At 37.7% G+C, this 23,731-nt stretch overlaps 1 protein-coding gene across 1 annotated transcript; it reads right to left on the bottom strand.

The window, feature by feature from the left end:
- Nucleotides 1–1,857: 1,857 nt before the first annotated feature.
- On the bottom strand, nt 1,858–22,694 carry CCNH (cyclin H). The gene is made up of 9 exons (XM_039359602.1): nt 16,831–22,694; nt 15,598–15,720; nt 14,352–14,425; nt 13,920–14,130; nt 12,972–13,135; nt 10,341–10,411; nt 5,350–5,461; nt 3,466–3,523; nt 1,858–2,023 (listed from the first exon to the last, which is right to left on the bottom strand). Exons 1-9 carry the CDS (start codon nt 16,945–16,947, stop codon nt 1,991–1,993), a joined length of 963 nt encoding a protein of 320 aa, XP_039215536.1. The 5' UTR covers nt 16,948–22,694; the 3' UTR covers nt 1,858–1,990.
- Between the last annotated feature and the right edge of the window lie 1,037 nt (nt 22,695–23,731).

Here is a 23,731-nt window from a genome sequence, read left to right on the forward strand (position 1 = left end):
TAATAATACTATTTTACATCGCTTTCTGGGCAACCAGTCAACTGTTTGCACTATTACTTTAATTTTATTACATTTTACAAGCTCACTAAATGAAAGAACACAAAAACACCCCAACCAACTTGATAGTGATCACATAACACACTGGCCAATGTCCTTCTCTTAGTTTAATACATGACATCAATAACTGAATCCTACTGTGATCTGATTGGCTCATTGCAAAACAAGATGACACCTGATTGGCTCTCTAAACACTCATGCTCATTGGCTACAATCAGATGAAGGAAAGCTACCTGATATCAACCTAAGCAAGTTGTGCTTCCTTTTTCTAGTTATTTGGCTATAACCTTTCATAGAATACAGTGCAGATAATTAAACAAACTTTCTTGCATTACATTCTTGATTAAATTATCTTTCCATTAATATATAATTTTATGGTACTGCTCCAAAAAAAGTGTTATTAGCCATCAAACCTCAAAAATACCCTTTTCCCAAAAGGTTTCCACAATTTTGGCCACTACTGTATATTGGAGGCATTCTTTTAAATAACATGAGGGGATAAGGGATACACTCTGAATGTTTTCTTTGGAAACTTCCCTACCTTCCCAGAAAAACAAAGCAAGCTGAGGTGATCAAACAGTGGGATGGGGTAGATTTTGCAAGTGTGACCATACTCTCAAAATCTTCTCATTAGCCCTCAAATGTTGGGAAACTTTAGATTGGGGTTGTTTATCCAAGCTGATTTTCAACAGTCTGAAATATAAAGCAGGATATTACTAATTTAAAGGAATTACTTAAAAGAGTCCCCTCTCCAGTTACAAAAATTTTGAAGTTTGGCTACAAATGCAGACCCCTTTGGAGAAATGTATCATCTTTTGTGACTAACAAATCATATTATGCTAAACTACCCATTCAGACATAATCATACTGTTCTGCATTGTTCAGGGATCTATATATTTCACAATTATGCCTGATAGACTGCACAAGATACTTTATAAAAAGTATCTTAGTTGTAAAAGAACATTCTATTCTGTATCAAAAGTCAGTATGTTGTAAGACATCAAATATCAGCTCACAATACTTTCTACAGCTGATATTTATTCCTGTAAATGTATCTCCAATTACTAATGGAGTAAATTAGATAATTACAGCAGTATTTCAAATTGAGGTAAAACATTTCTCATGCTCCTTCACTGAGCTAAAATGCCCAGTAGATCAAAACTAGACAATATACATTAATTCTTCTATTCCCCAACTATGTACTTGGCATTAAACACAACTTGCCAACTTCATTACTAGGTCAATGCAAGGCTTTGGTTTGGAAATTAAACTTGATTGATCATCCAAATCAGCAACTCCATGCATGCCTTATAAAGAAGTTCAATGTTCACATGTTGCGATACATTTCCATAGCTGCTTCCAAAATATACACAATAAGCAGGCTATTTCACTTGCAGCCCTTGGAACGCAAGAATGTTTGCCCGGGATGGTAGCGAAAGGTTTTGCTAAATATCCAATATTTTCTGATCAAGCAAGGGTTGTACTAGTTAAGTAGATTTCAAAGTCTGATATATCAGACTTTCTGAGAGAAATTAGGTGAATATTTTTATAAAAAATAAAGTTTAAATATACTAAGAATTTCAAAATTATTGCATGGCATCATCCTGAGATTATTTCAGGCATTATGCTTCCTTAAGCAATAATTATGCTTTAAGATATTTGTACAGGCCCTTTGAATGTAGCTATGTTTATATCTTCTTTGAACATTATAGTTGATTGGTTCAATGGAAAGAAGCAGTGACAAGCCCTGTTCATTGTGAACTCACATTAATGCCATTTAAATAAGTTCAAGTATCCGTATCACTGTGTAAAAAAAGTTTATTATATAAATATATAATTTTCTGATGCATGACAAGTTGTACAACATGCTGCCTGGGTTTATTTCCAATATATATTAATTCAGATTTTATTTTCTGTTAGGAATGTAGATAGATCAGTCCATGAAATCATCATCTGTCCATTCATCCTAAATAAAACAAAATCAAATTAAGCATGTATTACAAAAGATTAGACTCCCAACTTACACTTAAATCTTATTTTATGTATTTTTTCCTGCATGAACATTAGTCATAATAAGTAGCCTATTAGATTGAGTTAACTACACCAGCTTTGAAAAACACTCCCTTAATTTATCAAGGATCCTGATTACATATCAGGTGTATGTTTTTAATATTAAAATACAAATTTATTCATATAAAGCAAATATGACAAGCCTATCATGAGCATTTTCAAATAAGTTACAACTATTGCAGAACTTCAATACTGTAAACATTTAAAGGTGGAAGAATCTCATTATACATAAATTTGGTTCTAGCATGTCCAGATGTCCAACTGAAACATGAAAAAAGTTTCACCTGAGCCAGAAGGGCCAGAGTGAATGGCACAAAGATTTAATTCAATGAAAGGTAACTTCATCTTCTGAAAATGGGTGTCAATATATTAGGAATAAATTCTGATTGTTTAGTTTAAACCATTATTTGCTTTAGCTTATGTTCTTCCAACATGTTTTGTATTTAGTATCACTCATTTCAAAACCAAAAGTACAAATATATACTTCATTAATTTTTGCACAGCAATTCAAATGTAATACAGTATCTGCTTATAATCTTGACCTTGTTATTGTACTTTAAATTTAATTTCATATTTCTTTCACAGAAAGTTTGACAAGGTAGAATAAATATGAATTAAGTTTTTCCCTTAAATATTCTAATTTAGCATTATGTGTTGAATGTAAAAATCATTTAGTTGTGTAACATGCAAATGTGAACTGGTTAACAGTTTACTGCTAATTTTAATTGCATATTCCTGATACTTTTAGATTTTAATAATTTGGTAATATTTAATTACCAATAATTCTGATTTATTGGGGAAAATAAGGTATATGTTTCTTAATATCTATAGTCCCATAAGATTCTGTGCAAGGTATCTGGAAACTGGTCCTGCCCCTTTGATTCCATGATAAATTTATTTTCTATTTCTTTATCACATTTGTATAGCCACACATCTATTATAATGACTCTGGATGACCCACATAATAAAGAAAATACAATAAAGCCACGAAAACCACAATTCAAAATAAAAAGTAGATAAAGAAAAAATATGGCAGGATATATTACAGATTAGTGCTCTGAGGTGTCAGGTAGAAATTTTAGTGAACGATCCAGAGACATTTATAAATTCAACCCTTGCTTCATTTCTTATGAGACAATAAAACCAATAAAAATTGATCAGAGATTTGCTCTGATAAGAGGAACAAAATAGTACATTACTTGTTTTAGTTTTAAAAAGTCAAATTAATTGGCATAAGAAAAAGTGATTCCTGACATGATACAGGTACCATAGTGTTCTTTTTGTTTTAATAATACAGTTTAAATACAAATTTAATCAGGTGTCATAAAAACTACTAACCTCTATTCTAGACTTTTTTGAGACGAATTCATCACCTTCATAGCCTTTTCTCTTTTTCCTGTCAAAAATCCCAAAGTAGAAAAATGTTAGAGGGTATATGTTCCACTATTAAATTTATTCAATCCCATTTTTATACATATACAAATACATATATACATATACAAATACAATAATTTAACTACTGTATAGAATAGAGGTCTCCAATCTCTCTGGTTTTGTGGATTGGTGTGGGGGAGGGGATGTTTCCACCCAGCATTGGGTGCTCATGTGTACAGCTCCCTGTATGCAAGCAGCAGCTGCATGGGCCCACCGCTCACACAAATGGAGCTTCCCATGCGAGTTCCTGCCGCTTATGCAAATAGTTGCATACGCTCACCTGCAATTTGTGCGGCCCAGGGCTTGGGGATCCCTGCTGTAGGTTTATTCAACACCAACTGATTCTAGTTCTAATCCTATCCTGCTCCAAGACCCTGAAGACTTGGTTCTACCTGTTGGCCTGGGGAACAAATGGGGCAGTTCCACACTGGAGATGTGGATTGATGGCAGACTCCATCTCCTTCCCACTTGCTCTTATTCTTATTGTGTTCCTTTGTCATTGTTTATTTTATTGTTCTATTATTTTACTTCTAGTATGTTTACACTCCTTTCATTTCTCTTCCTTTTTATTATTGCAAGCAGGCTAGAGTCAATCCATGGAGAGATAGGCGGCAAATAAAGTTAACAAATAAATATAGCCATTCTTAGAGAAGAAGAGGGAGTCCATCTCTCCCAAGAATTAAGGACTCTGGAAAATCCAGAGGCCTGCAGGTAGGTGGCAATAAGAACAATGACTGAGAATAACAAAAAAAGCATAGCAGGCTTGGGACATTTCCCCTCTGCAGTTGGGGCATGTCTAACATAAACAAACCCCTTAAAACTAGGCATAAAAATTAAAATTTATCTCTGTGGTAAATGAAAAGTTTATTAGACATATACTTTTGTAAACCGGAATCAACTTCCATAAGATATATATTTTCCATTGATAGACTGTAGAAAAAGTAATGCAAAGAAGAACTCACGAAGTTGGAAAAATAATAAATTCAATAAATCAACCTTCAGATTAATAGAAATATTATTCTGCAATTTCTTTCATTATTTTTATGAAGCCTTCAGTAATAGATCACTTTAGGCTTTTGGTATCCAACTCAGAATAAAAAAGGGGGGAGGAGTATAAGAATGAGCATCCCCACCATTTCTATCTCTAGCCCCATCTACTATTTGTTTCATTTTCTCCATCATGGAGCCTCCAACAGACTATCTTGAGAGTATATAACCTACAGCAGAATAAAGATGACCTAAATTTAATCCAAAAGTGTTCTTTGAAAATATTTTTTTCCTATTTACGGTATATAAATAATGATTTGGACTTAGTAGGGGCATTAAAAAATACCTACAAGCAGGGCTTTTTTTTCTCATAGAACACCCAGAAAGGAGTTCCAGCACCTTTTTTGGATGGAACCTTGTAGGGTAGGCAAGGTGGGTTGTATGACGTGTGTGAGTTCCGGCACCTTTTTTTTTTTTTTACCCAAAAAGAACTGCCTACAAGTAAGTTCTAAAGTTGTTAAATGAGGCAAACTAATGTTAGTTTTTACATAACACCCTACATTTTCTCTTTATCCATGTTTATTATATTAACATAAACCTATCTCTATTCAATTTTGCTGCATGAAAGTTTTTGCTAAACAACATTATAATCCACAAAACTACTTTCATCATACATTTAAGCCCTGACTGAGGAGTAAATACTGACAAACACATGGAATAACATCAATACAGACACCCTAGCCAGAAATTAGGCCATTAGAATAGAGAACGAATTTAACAAAGCTTTAAATAGCTACTTACGTATTTGTATTAAGAGCAAGTTCTGAACTGTGACATTTTTCTAGCTTCTGTTTTAAAACAGCAACTTCTTCAGGATGTGGTAGCTCATATTTTTTTACCAGATTTTTCATGCCTACTCAAATGCAATAAACGCTTATTAAAATACTACAAAAATATGAACTATTATGTTACTTACGAAAGCCAAAAACAGATCAGGAAATTCTAAGAAAACAAATGTGCTCACTGAAAATTCTATTAAAGTCGCAAAACAATTTGCATTCTAAATAATTTTGTATTTAGCCTATTTGCTCCTACAAAACTGATCAAAAAGCAATGATCTGGGGGGGGGGGGAGGATTGTGACAAAATAGTTGTAGGCAGACTTTATGAGCCAAATGAGGCTAAATCTGAAGAACTTATCCAAATGGAAATGCTTCAGATGTCAAATAAGGAATTCTCTAATTCCAAGTCCAAACCTTTGGAGGATATTCAGATTACAGAAGATGAATCAATTCTTTTCTCAGTACAGTCTTTACCTGAATACATGCAAAGGAAGGCCACCATGTGCCTAAGTAAATGTTCTTACTATTCAAAAGTTTTAAAACTGTTTTAAAAAACACTTGGAACTTGCCTTCTTATAGCTTAAGAACAGTGCCACATATTAGGATGATGGAGAGCTAGCCCCGACTCTCTTCTCAAGTAACATTTCAATATCTGAAGAGTGCTATCAAATTATTTTTATCTCATTTCTTCAAACCACAGCATATTTAACCAAATACCCTATACTGTAATCACCAAAGAAAATGAAGATAACAATGGCTCTCTTCATATAAAGTTGCTTTCGATATTGCTGAGTCCCAGGCATACGTCTATGTTGCATATTAGATTCAAACAGAAAAAAAAATGCTTTAGAGCAATGGTTCTCAACCTTTTTAATGCTGCGACCCCAACCGGTCGTAAGTCGAGGACTACCCAACCGGTCGTAAGTCGAGGGCTTTCCCTGCCCGTGAGCACCGCACATGCGTGGTGCTGCCCCCTGCGCCAGCTGAGGCGTAGCTGGCAAGCGGCAGAGATGGCGCAGGCCAACCACCGGCTGGGCCACCAGCTGGCCCAGCCCAAGGGAGGTAAGGCACCCGCCGGGGCCCACGCGCGCCAGCAACCCTCCCTGCGCCCGCCGGCCTCCCACCCCTGGCCCTCTTTTATTTACATTTTCAGTAGCTCAGCAGGGAGGGGTGGAAACATCCAGATAGCTTGCCTTCGCTGCAGACAACTTGCAGCACCGTTTGCAGAATGGGACTTTTGGCGGGTTTAGCAGGGCAGAGACAGCCTGGACAATTCCTATTGGCTTTTGAAAGCCAATAGAATTAGACTCTATTCAAGAGAGTCTATTCTATTGGCTTTCAAAAGCCAATAGAATAAAAGGGAGTAGCACAGCTAAGAAAAAGGAGAAAAAATGGTGGACTGCGTTGTTTGGCAACCCCCGTGAAATGGTCGTTCGACCCCAAATGGGGTCCCGACCCACAAGTTGAGAACCACTGCTTTAGAGCATTCAATACATTCACAAAGTACTTGTCCATGAGGCCTTAAGAAGGTTCCATTATTTCTCTAGATTTTACAGCTGCCTCTATACCAATTCCCATGGAGATTCACACTGCTGGCATGTACATATGCACTCATGCATAATTTGAAGCACATTTTTCATTTTGAGACATTATACCAGTGGTGGCAAACCTATGGCACACGTGCCAGAGGCGGCACTCAGAGCCCTCTCTTTGGGCACGTGCACCATGCCCCGGAGATGGCAACCATCCCTCTTCAACCAGCCACCCGCTAACTCGCCAAGGTCCCATGTGGCCAGATGCATCCCAGCATGGCTGGTTTCTTCCACCCCCATTCCATCCCTCCTGGTCTCGCATGCTCTCCTTTTCCCGGGCACAACCCACTGCATCACCTCCTTAGCTGTCAGCTGGCCGGCCAACTCAGAGGAGGTTTCTCTGAACTGGCAGCGAGCTGGGGAGCCCCAGAGTGCGCCAGTCGAGGAGCCAGCAGGCTGTGGCTGCTGACGGACACTGTCAGCCCCCATGCGCTCACTGGCCTGTGTGTGCAGGGGCCAATGGTGTCAGGTAGCAGCCGCCCCGGTCCCTGCCTTGCCTTGCCTTTGCGACAATGGCACCTCTGCCCTGCCTCGTCTTGCTTCGCCTCACCCTGCAGGATGAGCCTCCTGCCCACCACCCATCTGCCAGAGAACCCTGGATCTCCCCCAACCCTGCCTGGCCCCCACAGGCATCCCTCCCCAAAGCAACATCGAGGTGACCATGCCCACCTTGGCCACGCCCACCCAGTGGGCCATGCCCACCTGGCACCCAGCGATAAATAAGTGGGTTTTGGGTTGCAGTTTGGGCACTCGGTCTCTAAAAAGGTTCACCATCACTGAACTATACTTGTTGTTAGCAAAGTTGTTAGCTGAGGAAAAATAACTTTCTCTGGCATAGGATAGGTTAGACTGACAACCTGTTTGGTTGACCTGTGCAGCTCATTCTGCCCCTTATTGTTGAAAACAAAGTACAGTTTCTCACTATCTTGAGATGGGTAACAAATGATCCCAATAAAAAGAAAAAAAAATGCAGACTCCTCTCCAAACCTAGTCCCACTCTTGAATGATATGCCCCACCTCCAGGTTCAATATGGTCCATGGGTAGCAAAAGGTTGCCCCTGTCTATTGTGACATATGGCCAATTTCTCTTACAAGGAAAGAAAGATAATTTTGACGTTTCAAAAATTACCTTCCTTTCCCCTAATACATATCTGCTTTGGTTGAGATCTCAATAAAATGCAATACAGAGAAGTTACTGAACATGGTCTCTTTCAGATTAAAAGCAAGTCTTTCATAACTAAAAAGTGCTTCAGCTTCTTCTTAAGTCTTGGCTTAAATTTATCATGCAATGTCCTGCTCTTTTACCAATCAATCTTTATTATGGTCACAGACCAGCAAATAAAAGCATTAAAACAATAATAATAGTAAAAAATAAAAATAAAAGACAGACAGAATAATATATTTTGATTAACAGTGGATTAACAGTGGGCTGTTAAAGTTTGCCTAATTTTACATACAGCATAGCAGAATTTGGCCACATTCAGAGAAAATACTTCATACCTATCTGATAACAATAGTTACACATAAAAAAGATAGGGATTTCCCAGATATTTTATTAGGTAAGGTGTTATAAATTGAATTCATAAGTCCTTATAGATAGTGCATTATAGCAGGACAGGAGCTATAGTTTCATAGTTACTCTAGTTTCTCTTCAGATGGTATAAAACTTTAACTTTTTTACCAAATTTAGCCACAGCAGCTCATAGTGCTTTATAGCCTTCTCTAAACGGTTTAGAGTCAGTATATTGCACCCAACAATCTGGGTCCTCATTTTATCAACTTCAGAAGGAGTGGAAGGCTGAGTCAACCTTGAGCCAGTCAGGATCGAACTGCTGGCAGTCAGCAGAGTTAGCTTGCAATACTGCATTCTAACCACTGTGCCACCATGGCTTTATTTTAATTGAATACATCATTTATTTTCACCAATACTGAAGTAAGTACAAATGTACAGTTACAGTAAAGTTGTTATTTACATTGTTTTTAGTTTCCTGGAGTCTAATCATATAGTTACCATTAGAGTCACAGGGAAAATGTTAGAGACATAGGCACTTTTAATCATCAATGCTTCAAAATATAAACCAACCGAACAAAAATCTAGTAAGTCCTAAAGAAAAACCATTAGTATAGCTGTTGACATTTTAATATCTCCTGGACTATACAATGCACAACTCACTCTGGAATCAGGCAACATAAAACTCAGTATCAAAACAGATGAAGCAAACCTGCTAATGAGACTGTGCCATAGTTAATACTAAAGAAATCCACACAGCTACAAACATTTTATATAACAGGTTATGAGGAGTAGTTGGTTGTTTCTGAGCTTGGTTGTTTTCTGGCAGACATTTCATTACCCAAACCCTAGGTAACATCATCAGTGCTACACTATCATCCTCAGAGACTAGTACTGATGATGTTACAGTAGTGGCCAAAATTGTGGAAACCTTTTGCGAAAAGTACAGTAGTAATGCCACCTTTGGTTAAGTTTTCACCAATTTTTCTTCTAATTTCTTTATAACTGTAGCCTTGTTCACTTAATAATACTATTTTACATTGCTTTCTGGGCAACCAGTCAACTCTTTGCACCATTACTTTAATTTTATTACGTTTTACAAGCTCACTAAATGAAAGAACACAAAAAAAAACCCCAACCAACTTGATAGCAATCACATAACACACTGACAAATGTCCTCCTCTTAGCTTCAATACATGACATCAATAACTGAATCCTACTGATCTGATATGCTCATTGGTTACAGTCAGATGAAGGAAAGCTACCTGATATCAACCTAAGCAAGTTGTGCTTCGTTTTTCTGGTTATTTGGCTATAACCTTTCATAGATTACAGTACAGATAATTGAACAAACTTTGTTGCATTACATTCTTGATTAAATTCTTTCCACTGATATATAATTTTATGGTACTACTCCAAAAAAAAAAGTGGTGTTATTAGCCATCAAACCTCAAAAATACACTTTTCCCAAAAGGTTTCCACAATTTTGGCCACTACTGTACCTAGTTTGGGTAATTAAACATCTGCAAGAAAACAACCAAGCTCAGAGAGCACCAAGGACCCCTCATTTCGACCCTGAGCTACAAATATTCTCCTTTATTGATAACAGGATATTTTATAACACTTCAACTTTTCTATCCTATATGCTGACATGGGGAGTAGAAAAGATGGAAACAGACCAGATTGTAGGTATTTTCGGTCTAAAATAACGGGTCTTTTTATTCAGTTATAAATATCAAAAATAAACTTTTACAACTCTTAAAACCTATCAAGCTTTTCACCTTTTGCTTTCTGAAGCATCAAGGGTATTTTAAATATGTACTGTTTCATTGTCAACATCAATACTTACATTTCATTCCATCCAGCAACTGCGAAAGGGATGCTTTATTCTCTTTGAGCATTAGGGTTCCTGATAAGTAACTATTAAAAAATTCAGAAAATAAACACAGCTAAAAAGAATTAAATTATAGGTCATAAAAAGATTGACATTTTACAACATTTCATGATAGACAATGCAAGATAGTTTAACAGTATTTTAAAATACATTTTTTTAAAAAAAAGCAACCTGTGTTAGAATTAATTTCTTGTATTCCCACATCCTAAAGTACTCAAGGTTTTCTCCCCTTTGTTTAAAACATTTATGTAGCTGCCTTATACCAAACTCTGGATGGCTCTCAATCAAAAGTCCATATTAAAAATATTAAAATCAAATGCATTAAAAACAAAACCCTGGTGCCAAGTCAAGTTTCAGATATTTACTTCTTATCTCAGCACTTGGGGGAAAAGCCTGGTCTTTGGTGCTTCACAGGTTAGGTAGAGGCCTGCCACAGAAAAGGCACTCTTCCTAGCTCACCTAAGGTGTCAGTGTTTAAGGGAAGGGACTAGGAGCATACCCACCCTATCTAACCTGGTAGGATAGACTGATGTTCATAGGGAAAGGCAGTCCTGCAGATAACTTGGGCCTCTGCCATACAGGGCTTTAAAGGTGATAACCATCACCTTGAAGTGTACCCAGGAGAAACTGGAAGCCAGTGAAGCTCTCACAATAGAGGTGCTACATGGGTAAAGCTACAAGTACCCACCCTGAGCACACTGTCACATTCTGGAGCAGTTGAAGCTTCTGGGTGGTCTTCAAGAGCAGCCCCATATAGCACATTGTAGTAATCCAAATGGGAGATATGATCTTCCATAAGCAGAATTATATATACATATATACATATACATATACATATACATATACATATACATATACATACATACATACATACATACATACATACATATATATATATATATATATATATATATATATATATATATATATATATATATATATAATTAAAGTATTAAAGTATTTTACTATATTAAAAGGTTGCCAAGCTTTCGTTGGGAAAACTCCCCAACATCTTCAGGGCTGAGAGACCGTTTCTAACAAGGTGGTTTAAACGGGTTCCATAGACGTCTGCGCTTGGTTCCTAGACCGTGCTAGCATTCCCCGCTGAACAGCTGATAGGTGGGAGGGGGAATTGGAGTAAAGATTTCTTCCGTCGTTCTCTCGAGCACTTGTGTTCACATCTCCGTCGATCTCAGGGGGTATTGTTAAAGCTACGTTCCGCCCTCTCCCGGCAGCACTGGCTCTCGTTGCAGCGGGGGGATTTAGTTCGATGTCATTGTGTATCCTACCATGGAGGCGGGGCTTCATCGGCTGCAATTTAACATCTTTCCTCTGCTGCGTGCTCCCGTATTTATCTTTGCTCGCATGTACAAGCATCAACTGGATGTGGTATTTTTCAATGTTTGAATCATCCTCCTCCATCATGGTGTCCTCCATGCTCATCTTCCCTCGTAGGTCAATATTCAAGTTAAATACCGCCCATTTCTGTGAGCAAAAGTCTGTTGGTATTTGGGCAGGTTCCCCGCTCATGTTACTTTCCCTTTTATCAAGCGAACGGGTCGTCATCACATGTTTTTTCTCCCCTCTCTGTATGGGATATTCACTTTTATTATTATTATGGGTAGTGCTAAATTTAGTGGTTCTATCCTCAAATTTCTTAAGCGCTCCAATGTCATTAGTTTTCTCCAATTAAAGGCGATGTGGTTTCCCCTTGATGTTGTTGGGAGGTTTCTGGGTAGTCTATATCAGATTGTTTCTGGTAGGGAGGAGGTATAGCTCCTGGTTTAGAATGTTGTGGATGTTGATTGTAAGGTTTGTGATATAAAGGATGATGGTTTGAGCTCCATTTTCGTAGCGCTTGTTGTGCTTGGTGCAAGTCAATGTGACGATTGATTGAGTTGTTATTCGAGAACCAGGCTTCTTTTAGCAGCCGACCTCCCTTCGTGGCATCACTGGCTACGATAAGGGTGTTATTGAAGGCAAACTGATGGCCTTGTTGTGCCATATGCATCCAAAGTTGTGAGTGTGGTTCGCCTCGTTTTATGGCCAGTTTGTGTTCGTGGAGGCGAGTTTTCAAGCGTTTGGCTGTTTCTCCCACATAGTTGCCTTCGCAGTTTAAAACAGCCAAACGCTTGAAAACTCGCCTCCATGCACCCTTTGTTATCCATTCCTGTCATTCTTCCCCCCCCCTTCCTTCAACGCTCCCACCTGTTGATTAACATATTGCTCCTGCCTTTCATCGACCATTCTTATTGATGTTCTCTTCCTCAATATCTTTTCCTTCCTGATCCGCTGCTATTTTTTATTCTTTTAAATGTTGTTTTAACAATAAATAACTGGAGTATACTCTTCCCGGAGATCGAAGATTGCATCATTGAACAATATGCCCGGGATTCGTATTTTTATAACCATTAAGGATATATATATATATATATATATATATGCATATATATATATATATATGCATATATATATATATGCATATATATATATATATATATATATATATATATATGCATATATATATGCATATATATATATATATGCATATATATATAAATATTAAATATTCAGAAACTGCCTTACCTTTCCATATTAAATCCTGCCCTGGATGCACTTGATACCATAGCAGTAAGAGCTATCTGAGAAGGTGTAAATAGAAGGCAGGCATCTGTCAAAGATACCCGATTAAGAAAATCATCTGCTGTCTTCCTCAATGTCTCAGGATTTTCAAGCAATTGATAACGGGTCTAGAAAATAAGTAATAAGCAATAATACTTTGGAATAATTTGTTGCTACAATTTCCTCCAAGCCCATATCCAAGACGTACTTTCAAATGAAAGGCAGATACTAAAAGGATTTCCATTATCAAAGAAATAAAATAAAAAGAAAATTAATTAAAAAGCTTATCTATTTTGTGGTCTTTTTCACCCACTTCGGAATCATATATAAAACCAAGATTTTCATGAACTGATTTGATAGTTGACAAAATGTGGAGCTTACAAAATCAATCCAAAATGTCTTCTACAGTACCTTGTTCTTCAAAATAAAAAAGCTCATAGATTTTTAAGCTGATTATGATAGCCAACTTTACCAATATTTATTTTTAATATTTGTTTAAGAATAGCAAAAAAACCCCAATTTTTGTACCTCATTACTCATAACTTTGATGTTCATAAGAAATATAATTATATAGGTAATATTCTTATTTAAAGAAGAATTAAGAATCCTCTCAAACATACACAAATATCAACACAAACAATTCAACATTTTCAACCATCATTTTGGCACTCAGTTCTAAAAGCAATATTTTGTTACCATTTTCAAAAACTGAAGAAAGGGTTTTGAAAGATGTGCAAGGAAAATCTAAGGTATTAAAGATGGGGTCACAGAATTAATATTGATATCTATGTTTCATAGTATGGCCATTCATTCACTGTAAAAGTTTAATAATCTCTGTATTATTTATATAACATTTAATATAGTTATTGCAGTCAATGTTTAACTTGGTAAGCAAAAAAAAAGGTCTGGTACCTTCAAATCAATCAATAGCCCTTCAAATGGTCTGTAAGGGTTATGTACTATAAGGTGGAAATTCAGCTGCTGAATAAGTAGTAATTCATATTCCAAGATCTGCTCCAATGTCTTCTCCTGTCCTGCTGGGCTCTCACGAAGGTTACCAACGAATTGTGCACTAGATACATTAAATTCATCTACTTTACAAGCCAAGAATGCACACGTTAACCTTAAAAACAAAACACATTTGATTGTAACAAACGTATATGAACTTGAGACAATATAAATAATTTCAAGACCAAAAACATTTTCCTGAGGAACAGGTAGTTTTCACCTTGAAATATGAATATGAGCTCTACATATTTCTTGTCTCTTATTAAAATTTCAAAAATGTAAAAACATTATCAATTCTAATTGATAATTAAAGCATAAATAGTAAGAGTTACTCACATAATTATGCGGGGATGATATTCCATTACTGAGTTATTGAGGTAAAAACGTTTGAAATACATGCATGCTGTACCCTAAAAGCACAAAAAAGTTGGAAAGTTCATTCAAATTACTTGTTATAAACATAAAAATACAAGACACAATTTAAAATGCCAATGGCAAACTAAATAACTGCTCAGTTCTACACACAACTATTCAGAAAACAGAGTCAAAAGGGGAATTTATGAAACAAAGGATGCAGCCCTGCAATAGGTTATTTATTACTGTACAAATAAAAAGAGCATTTGTTTTATGTATAAATTGGCCCAGGAGAGTAAAATAGCATGTTTGCACTCCAGTCTACTTGGAGATACTAAAATCCTTTTTCTATTTTTTAAAGAGTGCACACAAAACAGATACTAGAATTCTCTTCTAAACAGGACACTAGATCAGCCCTTCTCCAAGTCAAAAATGGTATACTTCACAAATACAATAAAAACAAGTCCACATGTCTATGATCTCAGATAGGCTTATATTCTTCACAACTGTACTTTTTCCAGAATTATGGGACCTTCCCTACCACTGACTCCTAACATAGATGAGATGTGATCTCCTATAGCAGGATAATTAGTTTTCCTGACAGTGTTATGATCTTCAGTTCATTCTGCTGCACAACTCTAGCAGAAGCCTTTTGTAACAATATTACAAATATTACAATATTACAAATTGATCTAACTGCTGCTCTGATATTTGATGCATAATCTTTTGTTTCTCTTCCCACGTAACAAAATAAGATGGACCAGGCTCTGCATGGGAACGAAGCCATCAATCATAGAGCAGTGAACATTAAGACAGTACTAATTACTTGGAAGGGAAATAGTTCTGCATTTCTTTTCAGTATTTCAAATCAGCATTACTAATTATTAACTAATACTAATGTTCAAAATAAAAGATTCTGCATATGGAAAAGAAAACCTTGCAAACCACATTAAATTTTGAAAATTTAATGGATTTTAAATATTAATGGATTAATATTTACAAAGAGTAAGAATTAATTAGCTGTTAACATCCAACATAGCCATTTTTTAACTATGGGATATTATATGAATCCAGACTGTGTGCTTAATTTATACTTCTGTGTCATGAGCATTAAAAAATGGTTTTATTTAAATCAGCCTTAAAAATAACATTTCAAGTAAGCACCAGCAAGACATTGGTTTCTCTAAACAGAAAAGTTAAAACAGATGTAAAAAATTCAACAACTTACCCCAACAGATTTGGGCATTGCTGGTTTAAATACAGAGCAAAAGTCTGCTAATATTTTTTCATAATATTTACAAATTATCAGCTCTTCATGTGGGTCAAGAAGAAACAAGTCTGTCTGTTGAACCTTATGAAAGAATAATATATATCTTAAATAGAAATCACAATTCACTAACACAGACTATAGCTATTAAGCAGAACCACTTAAGGCATAATCCTATACATGAGTCTTACTAACCTAGTATTGTTGACATGTGCAGGACTATCACTCCATTATCCCCAGGCAGCTAAAGGCATTTAGGGTTATAAATCTATATATTTGCAGAGAAGAACTTTGGGAAACCATATAACAGTTAAGGGGACCTCTCTGAGCTTGGTTATTTTCTTGCAAACGTTTCATTATCAAACTAAGTAACATCAGAGCACCAATATAACCCTATAGTATCGATGGAGATTCTCAGTCATCCAGGTCATGGTTGTCCCAAAGATGCTTTTTCAGGAGGTCCATTTAGTGGTCAATGTAATCGTAAAACATTGCACAGATAAAACACGGTAGCTCACTCCTGCCAAGAGAAGTCTGATAAAACCTGTTTATAGGGGCATGACACACTATAACATTTGTTTCTCTTACTCTTAAGGGAAAACAGAATCTATATAACAGTGTTTTCCAAACTTGACAACTTTTAAGATGTGTGGACTTCAGCTCCTAGAGTTCCCCAACCAGCATACCAAATTAGGATTGGTGCATACCGGTTGCCCTCATTGAATACCCACGCATTCAAAGTCACAGTAGTGCTGAATGAGTGGTATTTATAACGGTTCCTCATAGTTACAGCCATTGCTGCATCCTCAGTGATGTGATCACAATTCCAGTGCTTAGCAAATGGCTCCCAATTAAAGCACCATCATATCCCAGATATGTGATCTTCACCATCAGTTTCCAATCAGCAAAGACAATGGGGAAGCCGGCTGGATAGCAATCGCACGACAGTGGGATACAGCAACTATGCAGGTTGCTGACTGTGCCTGCCAACTGCCTCCGTAAGTCGGTGTACTCACGTGACACCACGCCTTACGATCTTGTTGTGGAGCGACAGGAGTTCCAGTCCCAATTAACATCGGTAAACAAGGGCTACCTGTACCATTCTGACAAATCCTAAAGAGGGCAATCCAAGGCAAATGCAACGGAATGCAAGATCGGGGACTTCTCGGCTCTTTTGGCCCCCTCCGCTCCTACCTTCCCATTGGCCACCGCTTTGCATCTGAACTTGCGGTTGGCGTCAGAACGCCTGCGGGACAATTCTTCCTCGCTGCGGAAAGTCCAGTAGCGCCTCTGCGTGCTGCTGTGGTACATCACAGCCTCCACCGCCGACGAGCCCGAGCTTCGCCCCACTGCTGTCTTTCAGACGAACCGCTTTCCTCAATCCCGGAAACGGCCAAACGCCCCGCCACGGGAATGGCCGCCTCCGGCTCCGCCCCCGCTGTCATCACAGTCGCCACCGGGCCGCCCCAAGTTCCCGGCATGCCTTGCGCCAAAGGCGAGGTAGGATTTCCCAGCCTCGCCCTGAAATCTAAATTCGCGCGGCTTTCTCGCAAGGCCGTTCCAAGAGATAAGAAAAGTTAGACTCGCTTTATAAGCTCGCACTTCCGGAAAGCTGAACATGGCCTATTCTTTCTGAGGAGCAACCTTCACGTTGAGTCAGAAAAAGGAAGCCTTAAATTTGAGCAACGGCAAAAAAGACTTCACGGGCTCGCACTACATACTTAATACCAAATGAGTTGTTTCAACTTCCCGTGACTGGCAGCTCTGAATTTTTTTTTTAAAAAAAAGAGTCCTTGATAGAATAGCTGGCGAGAGATGCCGTCCAGTGCACTATAGAGATAAAAAGTAAAGAGCTGTCGCACGCCGCGCGATTCAGGACTTGATTTCCGAGCTACAGCTAGAAAAAGACTGCTGGAAAGCTGATCCTTCGCTTAGGGTTGTTTTTTTTCTTCCGCCCATCAGTTCTTCCCGGATTCCTTGTTGTTGGTTTGGCTCTCCTGGGAGTCTCAATTAGCAATTCGCATTTTGGAAATTGAAGAAAAATCACCGCGATTAGATCCAATTCAAGCCTTCTTGGTTGCGGGATTGTAGCCCAGCGAGGATATGCGCAGGCTGGCTCAGTGGAACCTGGACAATCCGCCTAGCTTTGGCCTCCGGCGATCCAGTAGTGTAGGACCTCGGCATTCCGCCAGACATGGCTGGAATGGGAATCCCGTTAGACTGCAGACGTCCTTGCCCTGGAAGCCTCGGAAATGCCCGCTGGCACAGCAACAGCATGACGGTCCCTGGGCGCAACCTGCAGGGAATAAACCCATTCTCTCTGGAGTGGAAAAGTGCGCAGCTCTGAACATCGGTTTGCCAAAACCTGCAATCTTCCGAACAGGTTGAACTTCATTTCCCATAGTGCCCGAGGCCGGCCCAGGAATTATGGGAGTTGAAGTGCAACGGATCAGGTGGCGTCTCATACGGGGAAAGGATTCCTCCTATCTATTCAATAGATTCTATTGGATGTGGCGTTGCGAAGAGAAAAGGGATTTGCGATGAGGGGTAATTCGAAGCGGGTTGTTTTTTTTTCTCTCATCATCTACGAGCGATTGGATCCTAGTTTTTCTGATGGACTCAACACCTGGGAGGCAGCTTCGAAAAGGATTTCGCGTCTCCAAAAGCTATTTTATAACCCTTTTTTTTTAAAGAAATACTATGCAGCTGGGCTACCAGCTCTTTACTATCAAACTTAATAGTAGGTTGCCACCGGGTGGGTTACTCTGCTGTAAGTAGATCTTTGAGGAAGTTGCAGAGACCGGCAAGAATCTTTTATGCATGATTTGTTCCTTTCGAAGCAAAATTTAATATCTTATCTATGCAGGCATAAAAGTGTCTTAATTAGAAGATGCCTCTGCCCGACTGGGCTTCACTTACCGTCTTCATTAGAGCAGGATAACATCCACCCACTCCCCCATAGATCTCTAATAGGCAATTTGTGCTCATTTGACGAATAAAAAACTCTTTATCAATTCATCTTTGTTACGCAGCATTCAGAAGATGCAGTCATGCTGATCTCAGTCCCTGGAATAACTTAACATTTTGCAAAAAATATAGAAGATTTTTAGACTTAAGTTGTTCATTTTCTCCAAAGCAAATGTTTAAAAGTAATGAAAGGCTTATTTATGCTGTGGTTAATTGTTACATCTCCTTAACTGCCAAGAAATAATTTTGTTGCATCTAAGTTTTAACTTTTGGCTTGGTTTCTATAAAAATATATAACATTTTGCCAATTAGGAGGGGATAAATAGGGACACATGAAAAAGGTTGACAATACGATACAATACAATACAATACAATCGATAGTAATATTAATAGTGTAATAGTTCTGCAATATAGTAACAATATTGGCAAAAACACCTGCTGGTCCAGAATATAGAAATGATAGCACCACAATTACACTAATGTTCTGTACAAGTCAGAGGGTGAAAAGTTAGGCTAAGAGTTCGAGTTAAGATAAGCTGGATAATATTTATTGTATACTCCATACTTATAGTATATCAAACATGTGGCATTTCTTGGATTGCAGATTCCTAGTACAGAGGCAAAAGTTATCCATATGCTTTGTGCTTCTAGAAATACTATATCAGCAAATTAATGTTGGTGATTTATTCAAATTGTTGCAAAAAGCAATACTGATCTTGTTCAATATTTTGAAAGCAGCAGTAGCAAAAAATTATTTTATAAAGTTTACCAAGCCATTAATGGTGGAAGGGAATAATGCAAATAAATAAAACCTCAGTACCTGTTTAATGGTACAGTTTTAATGGATGACTCAGAAAGATGCACCACTGAAAATTAAAAGTGGAAACTGAAATGTGCTAGTAAATTATGAATGGCTCAATTGCCTGTTTTGCAAATTGTCCAGAGGCTAGAGAATTAGAAATGCAGTGTTAATTTTACAAGTATTATAATCTCATTTTCATAACTAGCTGTAAAAGTTGTTAATCAGTTGCTCTGGCCAGTCATGTGTAAACATTCTTAATCTATGAAGATGTTTTATTTTGCCATTAAGCATTACATGTCCTAGAATATTTGATCAGAATTATGACAATGGTGGAACAGCAAAGCAAACTTGGAAGATAATAAAAATTATCCAATTACTCATCCCTTTAAGAATGTACTACCTGAGCTATATCAAAATCTGCCAGAATTTTGCTGAGGTATTTTCTTAAATAAGAATGTCTGTGCATCCTTGTTTCTTATTTCTTCAATAAAAAAGTCTTGTTTCTCTTGCAGCAAGAGTTTGGACCAGATGTAGAGAAGCTGAATGGCTCTCTAGAGACTGCTGAATATCTTCTCCCATCAGTTTAGCCATTGGCCATATTGTCTTTCATTAACAAAAGCTGGAATTCAGGAATTGGCCAATTTAGTCATCTACCTTTTATAAATGTGTTTTTAAAAAACTTCATTGCAGATTTAAACAAATGTGGTAAATGCTGTTGTTAGGGGGTCTTTGAATCAATCTTAACACCTGGTGACTGTACATCCATGCAGGTCCAATGCAGTTTTTGGAAGTGGTTTGCATGTACTTTCAATTTTCTAGTCTAGGGCTAGAGAGCAACTGACTCAAAGGCATCCAACTGGTTTTCAAACCTAAGGAAAAACTAGGATGTAAGAATGTAACCATTACATTAAACTGGCTTTTTAATTTAAAGATAACTAGTATCAAAACATACCCCTAATACAGCATGCACTCTGCAGCTAAAGTAAACAGCAGCATTCTGCTTTGTACCAAGAAAGGACTTAAAGACATATATTAAGACCATTTCAGTTTTAAACATGTACTAGTTGCTAGGTCAGCAGTTTCATATGTGTACACTCATTGATCTTTATACCCATACTGGGGGCATTTTTTTGACAGAAGAATTGGAGTAACAGTTCCAGTTCTCAGAGATGGAAGGGGCTCCATTCAAATTATGGTTTAGTGTTTGAAATAATTACGGTAAGTGAAATGATCTTTTCCATTCAAGGTGGTTAATCACTCCCAAGAATTAATTTGGTGTTTAAATTTCAGTTAGCCAAAAACATTGGGGATTATGGTGATGGTATGGCTTTGACACAGGGGTCAATGAAAAAAAGAATTGAGTGGGGAATTCTAAATATGCTCTGTCTTGATTTCTCAAAGGCTGTGATCCATTCGGGTATATACATAATACTCATTCACCAGATCACCAAGGTGATCTTCAGAAGAGATTGACAGTGTTGCTTGCAGATTATTTTACTTCTACTGAGTACAGTAGCAAAGTCTGAAGTAGAAAATAGTGAAAGGCTTAGCCTCTTTATTCTGGCAGACTTGCTCATGATTGCTGTGCTCTATCCCTGGTGCTCCGACCTTGGTAGCAGATAAGACTGGTTGCCATTGAAAGTGGTGGTGCCATAGGCATCTGCTCTTAGATAAAATGCAAAGCCCACCCTTTCAAACCATGTGCTGATATAATATACAAAAACAAATAATAGCATTTGAATCATGATATAATGACACATTTAATCACAATCCATGTCCATCATGGGTGCCTGTGGGTAATGCTCATTGTGGCTCCAGATTCCATGATTTATGGCTTCAGGTTGTTTATTCTTCTGTTAAAAACCATATTTAGATCTTATAGACTGCTTTATACATACACTATTTGTTTCTACTTCTGACAATTAAGGGAGAGGAAAGAAGTCCAACTGCTGTTACTACCATAAGGGCTTCAAAAAAGCACAAAAGAATACAAAAGAGGCCTCTAGTTCTATTGTTTTCATCAGTATTCATTTGAATGCTGGATTGGAGCTAAGGAAACCCAGTTCAAAACCCTTTGTCTTTCTGATAAGTAATCTTGGGACAGTCAGTCTTTGTCAAGCTAACATTTTGTAGAACAGTTCTGAGAATTTTTTGTCCCCCAAGAAGTAAATGTATTAAAATATGTGATGTGGATTGAGATCCTTAGCATGCAGAACTGTGAACATCTGGTGTCAGATTCTGCATCATCCAGAAAATGGATGTGGCTGTAATGATTCCTATTAAAGACATGATTTAATGCTAAATCAGAATACTTTTTTTTCCTGAGGCAAGAATAGTGCTTGGTCTTTGAGTAGCAAGACAAGGACCTCACTCCAAAAAGTAATGGTTGGGCTAGTTTAAAGCAAAGATTGATGTCAAATTATTTACATTTAAATGAACATTGCCCTCCAAATGCACAGGAGCAGAAGCTTCAAGAATTTCCAACCAGCCTATGCATTAAAAATGTTTCATTTCCAAATCCTGTGACATGCATGAGAGGATTTCCCTAATAAATGCTAAGTATGACTCAAATGCCTGTTTTTCAGATTCACAATAAAGCACTAACATGAACCAGACCAGCTGCCTTACTGATAAGTGTTTTCCTTCTCCTCCACTTGAAAAACAGGTCTGTTCTGGGATAAAAGAAATAAAAACTCTTCTCATTTTTTTCTGTAGCCTTGATTACATTGAAATTCACAAGTAGCAATGGTTCCCTCCCTGGCTCTGTTGTTGCCATGGTTATGTTTTCTCAATAGGAATCTCCCCCTGCCCTGCTTGCCTGTATAATATATTAAATAGGAATAAGATCATTATTTTTTTTGTGTTAGTTTTCAAGAAATTGCAGAGGAATAAAAAGAATGGCATAAAGGAAGCTATTGTTATGGGCTACCATCACTCTGAATGGCGTGATATTGTCTGTTTCGTTTCTTTGGGGTGAGAAGCAAAACACAGAAACTGTATGTTAAGGGTACTGTTGCTTGCTTGAAGTAGGTAAGCCCTTAAACAGATGTGACAGTCACTGATCTTACACCTGAATCTAGGCAGCAAGTGTGTGGACCAGATGTAGAGAAAATGAATGGCTCTTCAGAGACTGCTGAATAACCTGTCAATTTTAGCCATTGGCCATGTATTTTATTAGCAAATGCTGGGATTCAAAAACCATAGGAATCCAATACCTTTCAGCTGATAATTTTTCTAAAGATTCAACTATTGTTTTTATTTGTACCCAAATTCTAAATACCTCTTTGTCCAAGTTCTGGTTACATTAGATTTTACATTGATAACAGTGGGAAAAAAATCATAGTTACTAATACCATTGGATCACCAGAATTGGCCAATTTATATTAATAAAGCATAAAATGTATAACAATTGTATGTTGTTTCAGTCACATATCCACAGGCGGTATTAAGTATTTGTACTCTCAACCCCCTGACCTTTTTAGAAGGCATGATTATTTGAAGTAGTTACTTGGCAGTTATACTATTATATTCAGTAGATTCTACACCTCTAACTACTTCAGCTATTCAGTAGAGCAGTGGTTTTCAACCTGTGGGTCGGGACCCCATTTGGGGTTGAATGACCATTTCATGGGGGTCGCCAAACAAGGCTGTCCGCCATTTTTTCCCCCTTTTCTTTGGCCACGCCCTTGGCACCCGGTGATGTATAAGTGGTTGGGGGGTCACCACAACATGGGGAACTGTATTATGGGGTCACGGCATTAGAAAGGTTGAGAACCACTGCAGTAGAGGAATTTTCATTCCTTTTTCATTGGCAAGGTTAAGTAAAATGGATATATTTAGCCTACTTATTTTTATTGGAAAGCATGGAAAATCATATAGCTGTCATTCCCATAGGCTCCACAAAAGGAGCTAAGAGCTACGTTCAATTTAGGGTCACAGCTTTCCCACTCCTGGTTGTATAACCTTCAGTGGTACCATTTGATGTTAATAACTGTTAATAAATGGGAAAATTACATAAAGGTTTGTGGAACTCTATATGATTAATCTTCCAGGTTCTAGCAGACATTCCCCAGAACTACCGTTAAAACTAATGTGCAAGAATGAGGCTGGAACTCTGATTATAGTATTCCTAAAATGTAGTCTAAACAATCTGAAATAATAGGACTTTTGCACCATATTGCATGGCTGTGGAATAGTGAAGCTCCGCTCCCCATGGCCAGTTTCATCCTGCCAGGGGGACCCTAAATGGGACTGAAGTTGCCCTGAAGAGGTGACCGTGAAGGAGGGGCGCTCTATTGATCACGAAACAACGCCGGTCATTTTGTT

The sequence above is a fragment of the Crotalus tigris genome, unplaced genomic scaffold (assembly GCF_016545835.1).
Source record: "Crotalus tigris isolate CLP2741 ecotype Arizona unplaced genomic scaffold, ASM1654583v1 scf7180000019095.371713, whole genome shotgun sequence".
Taxonomy (NCBI): Eukaryota; Metazoa; Chordata; class Lepidosauria; order Squamata; family Viperidae; genus Crotalus; species Crotalus tigris.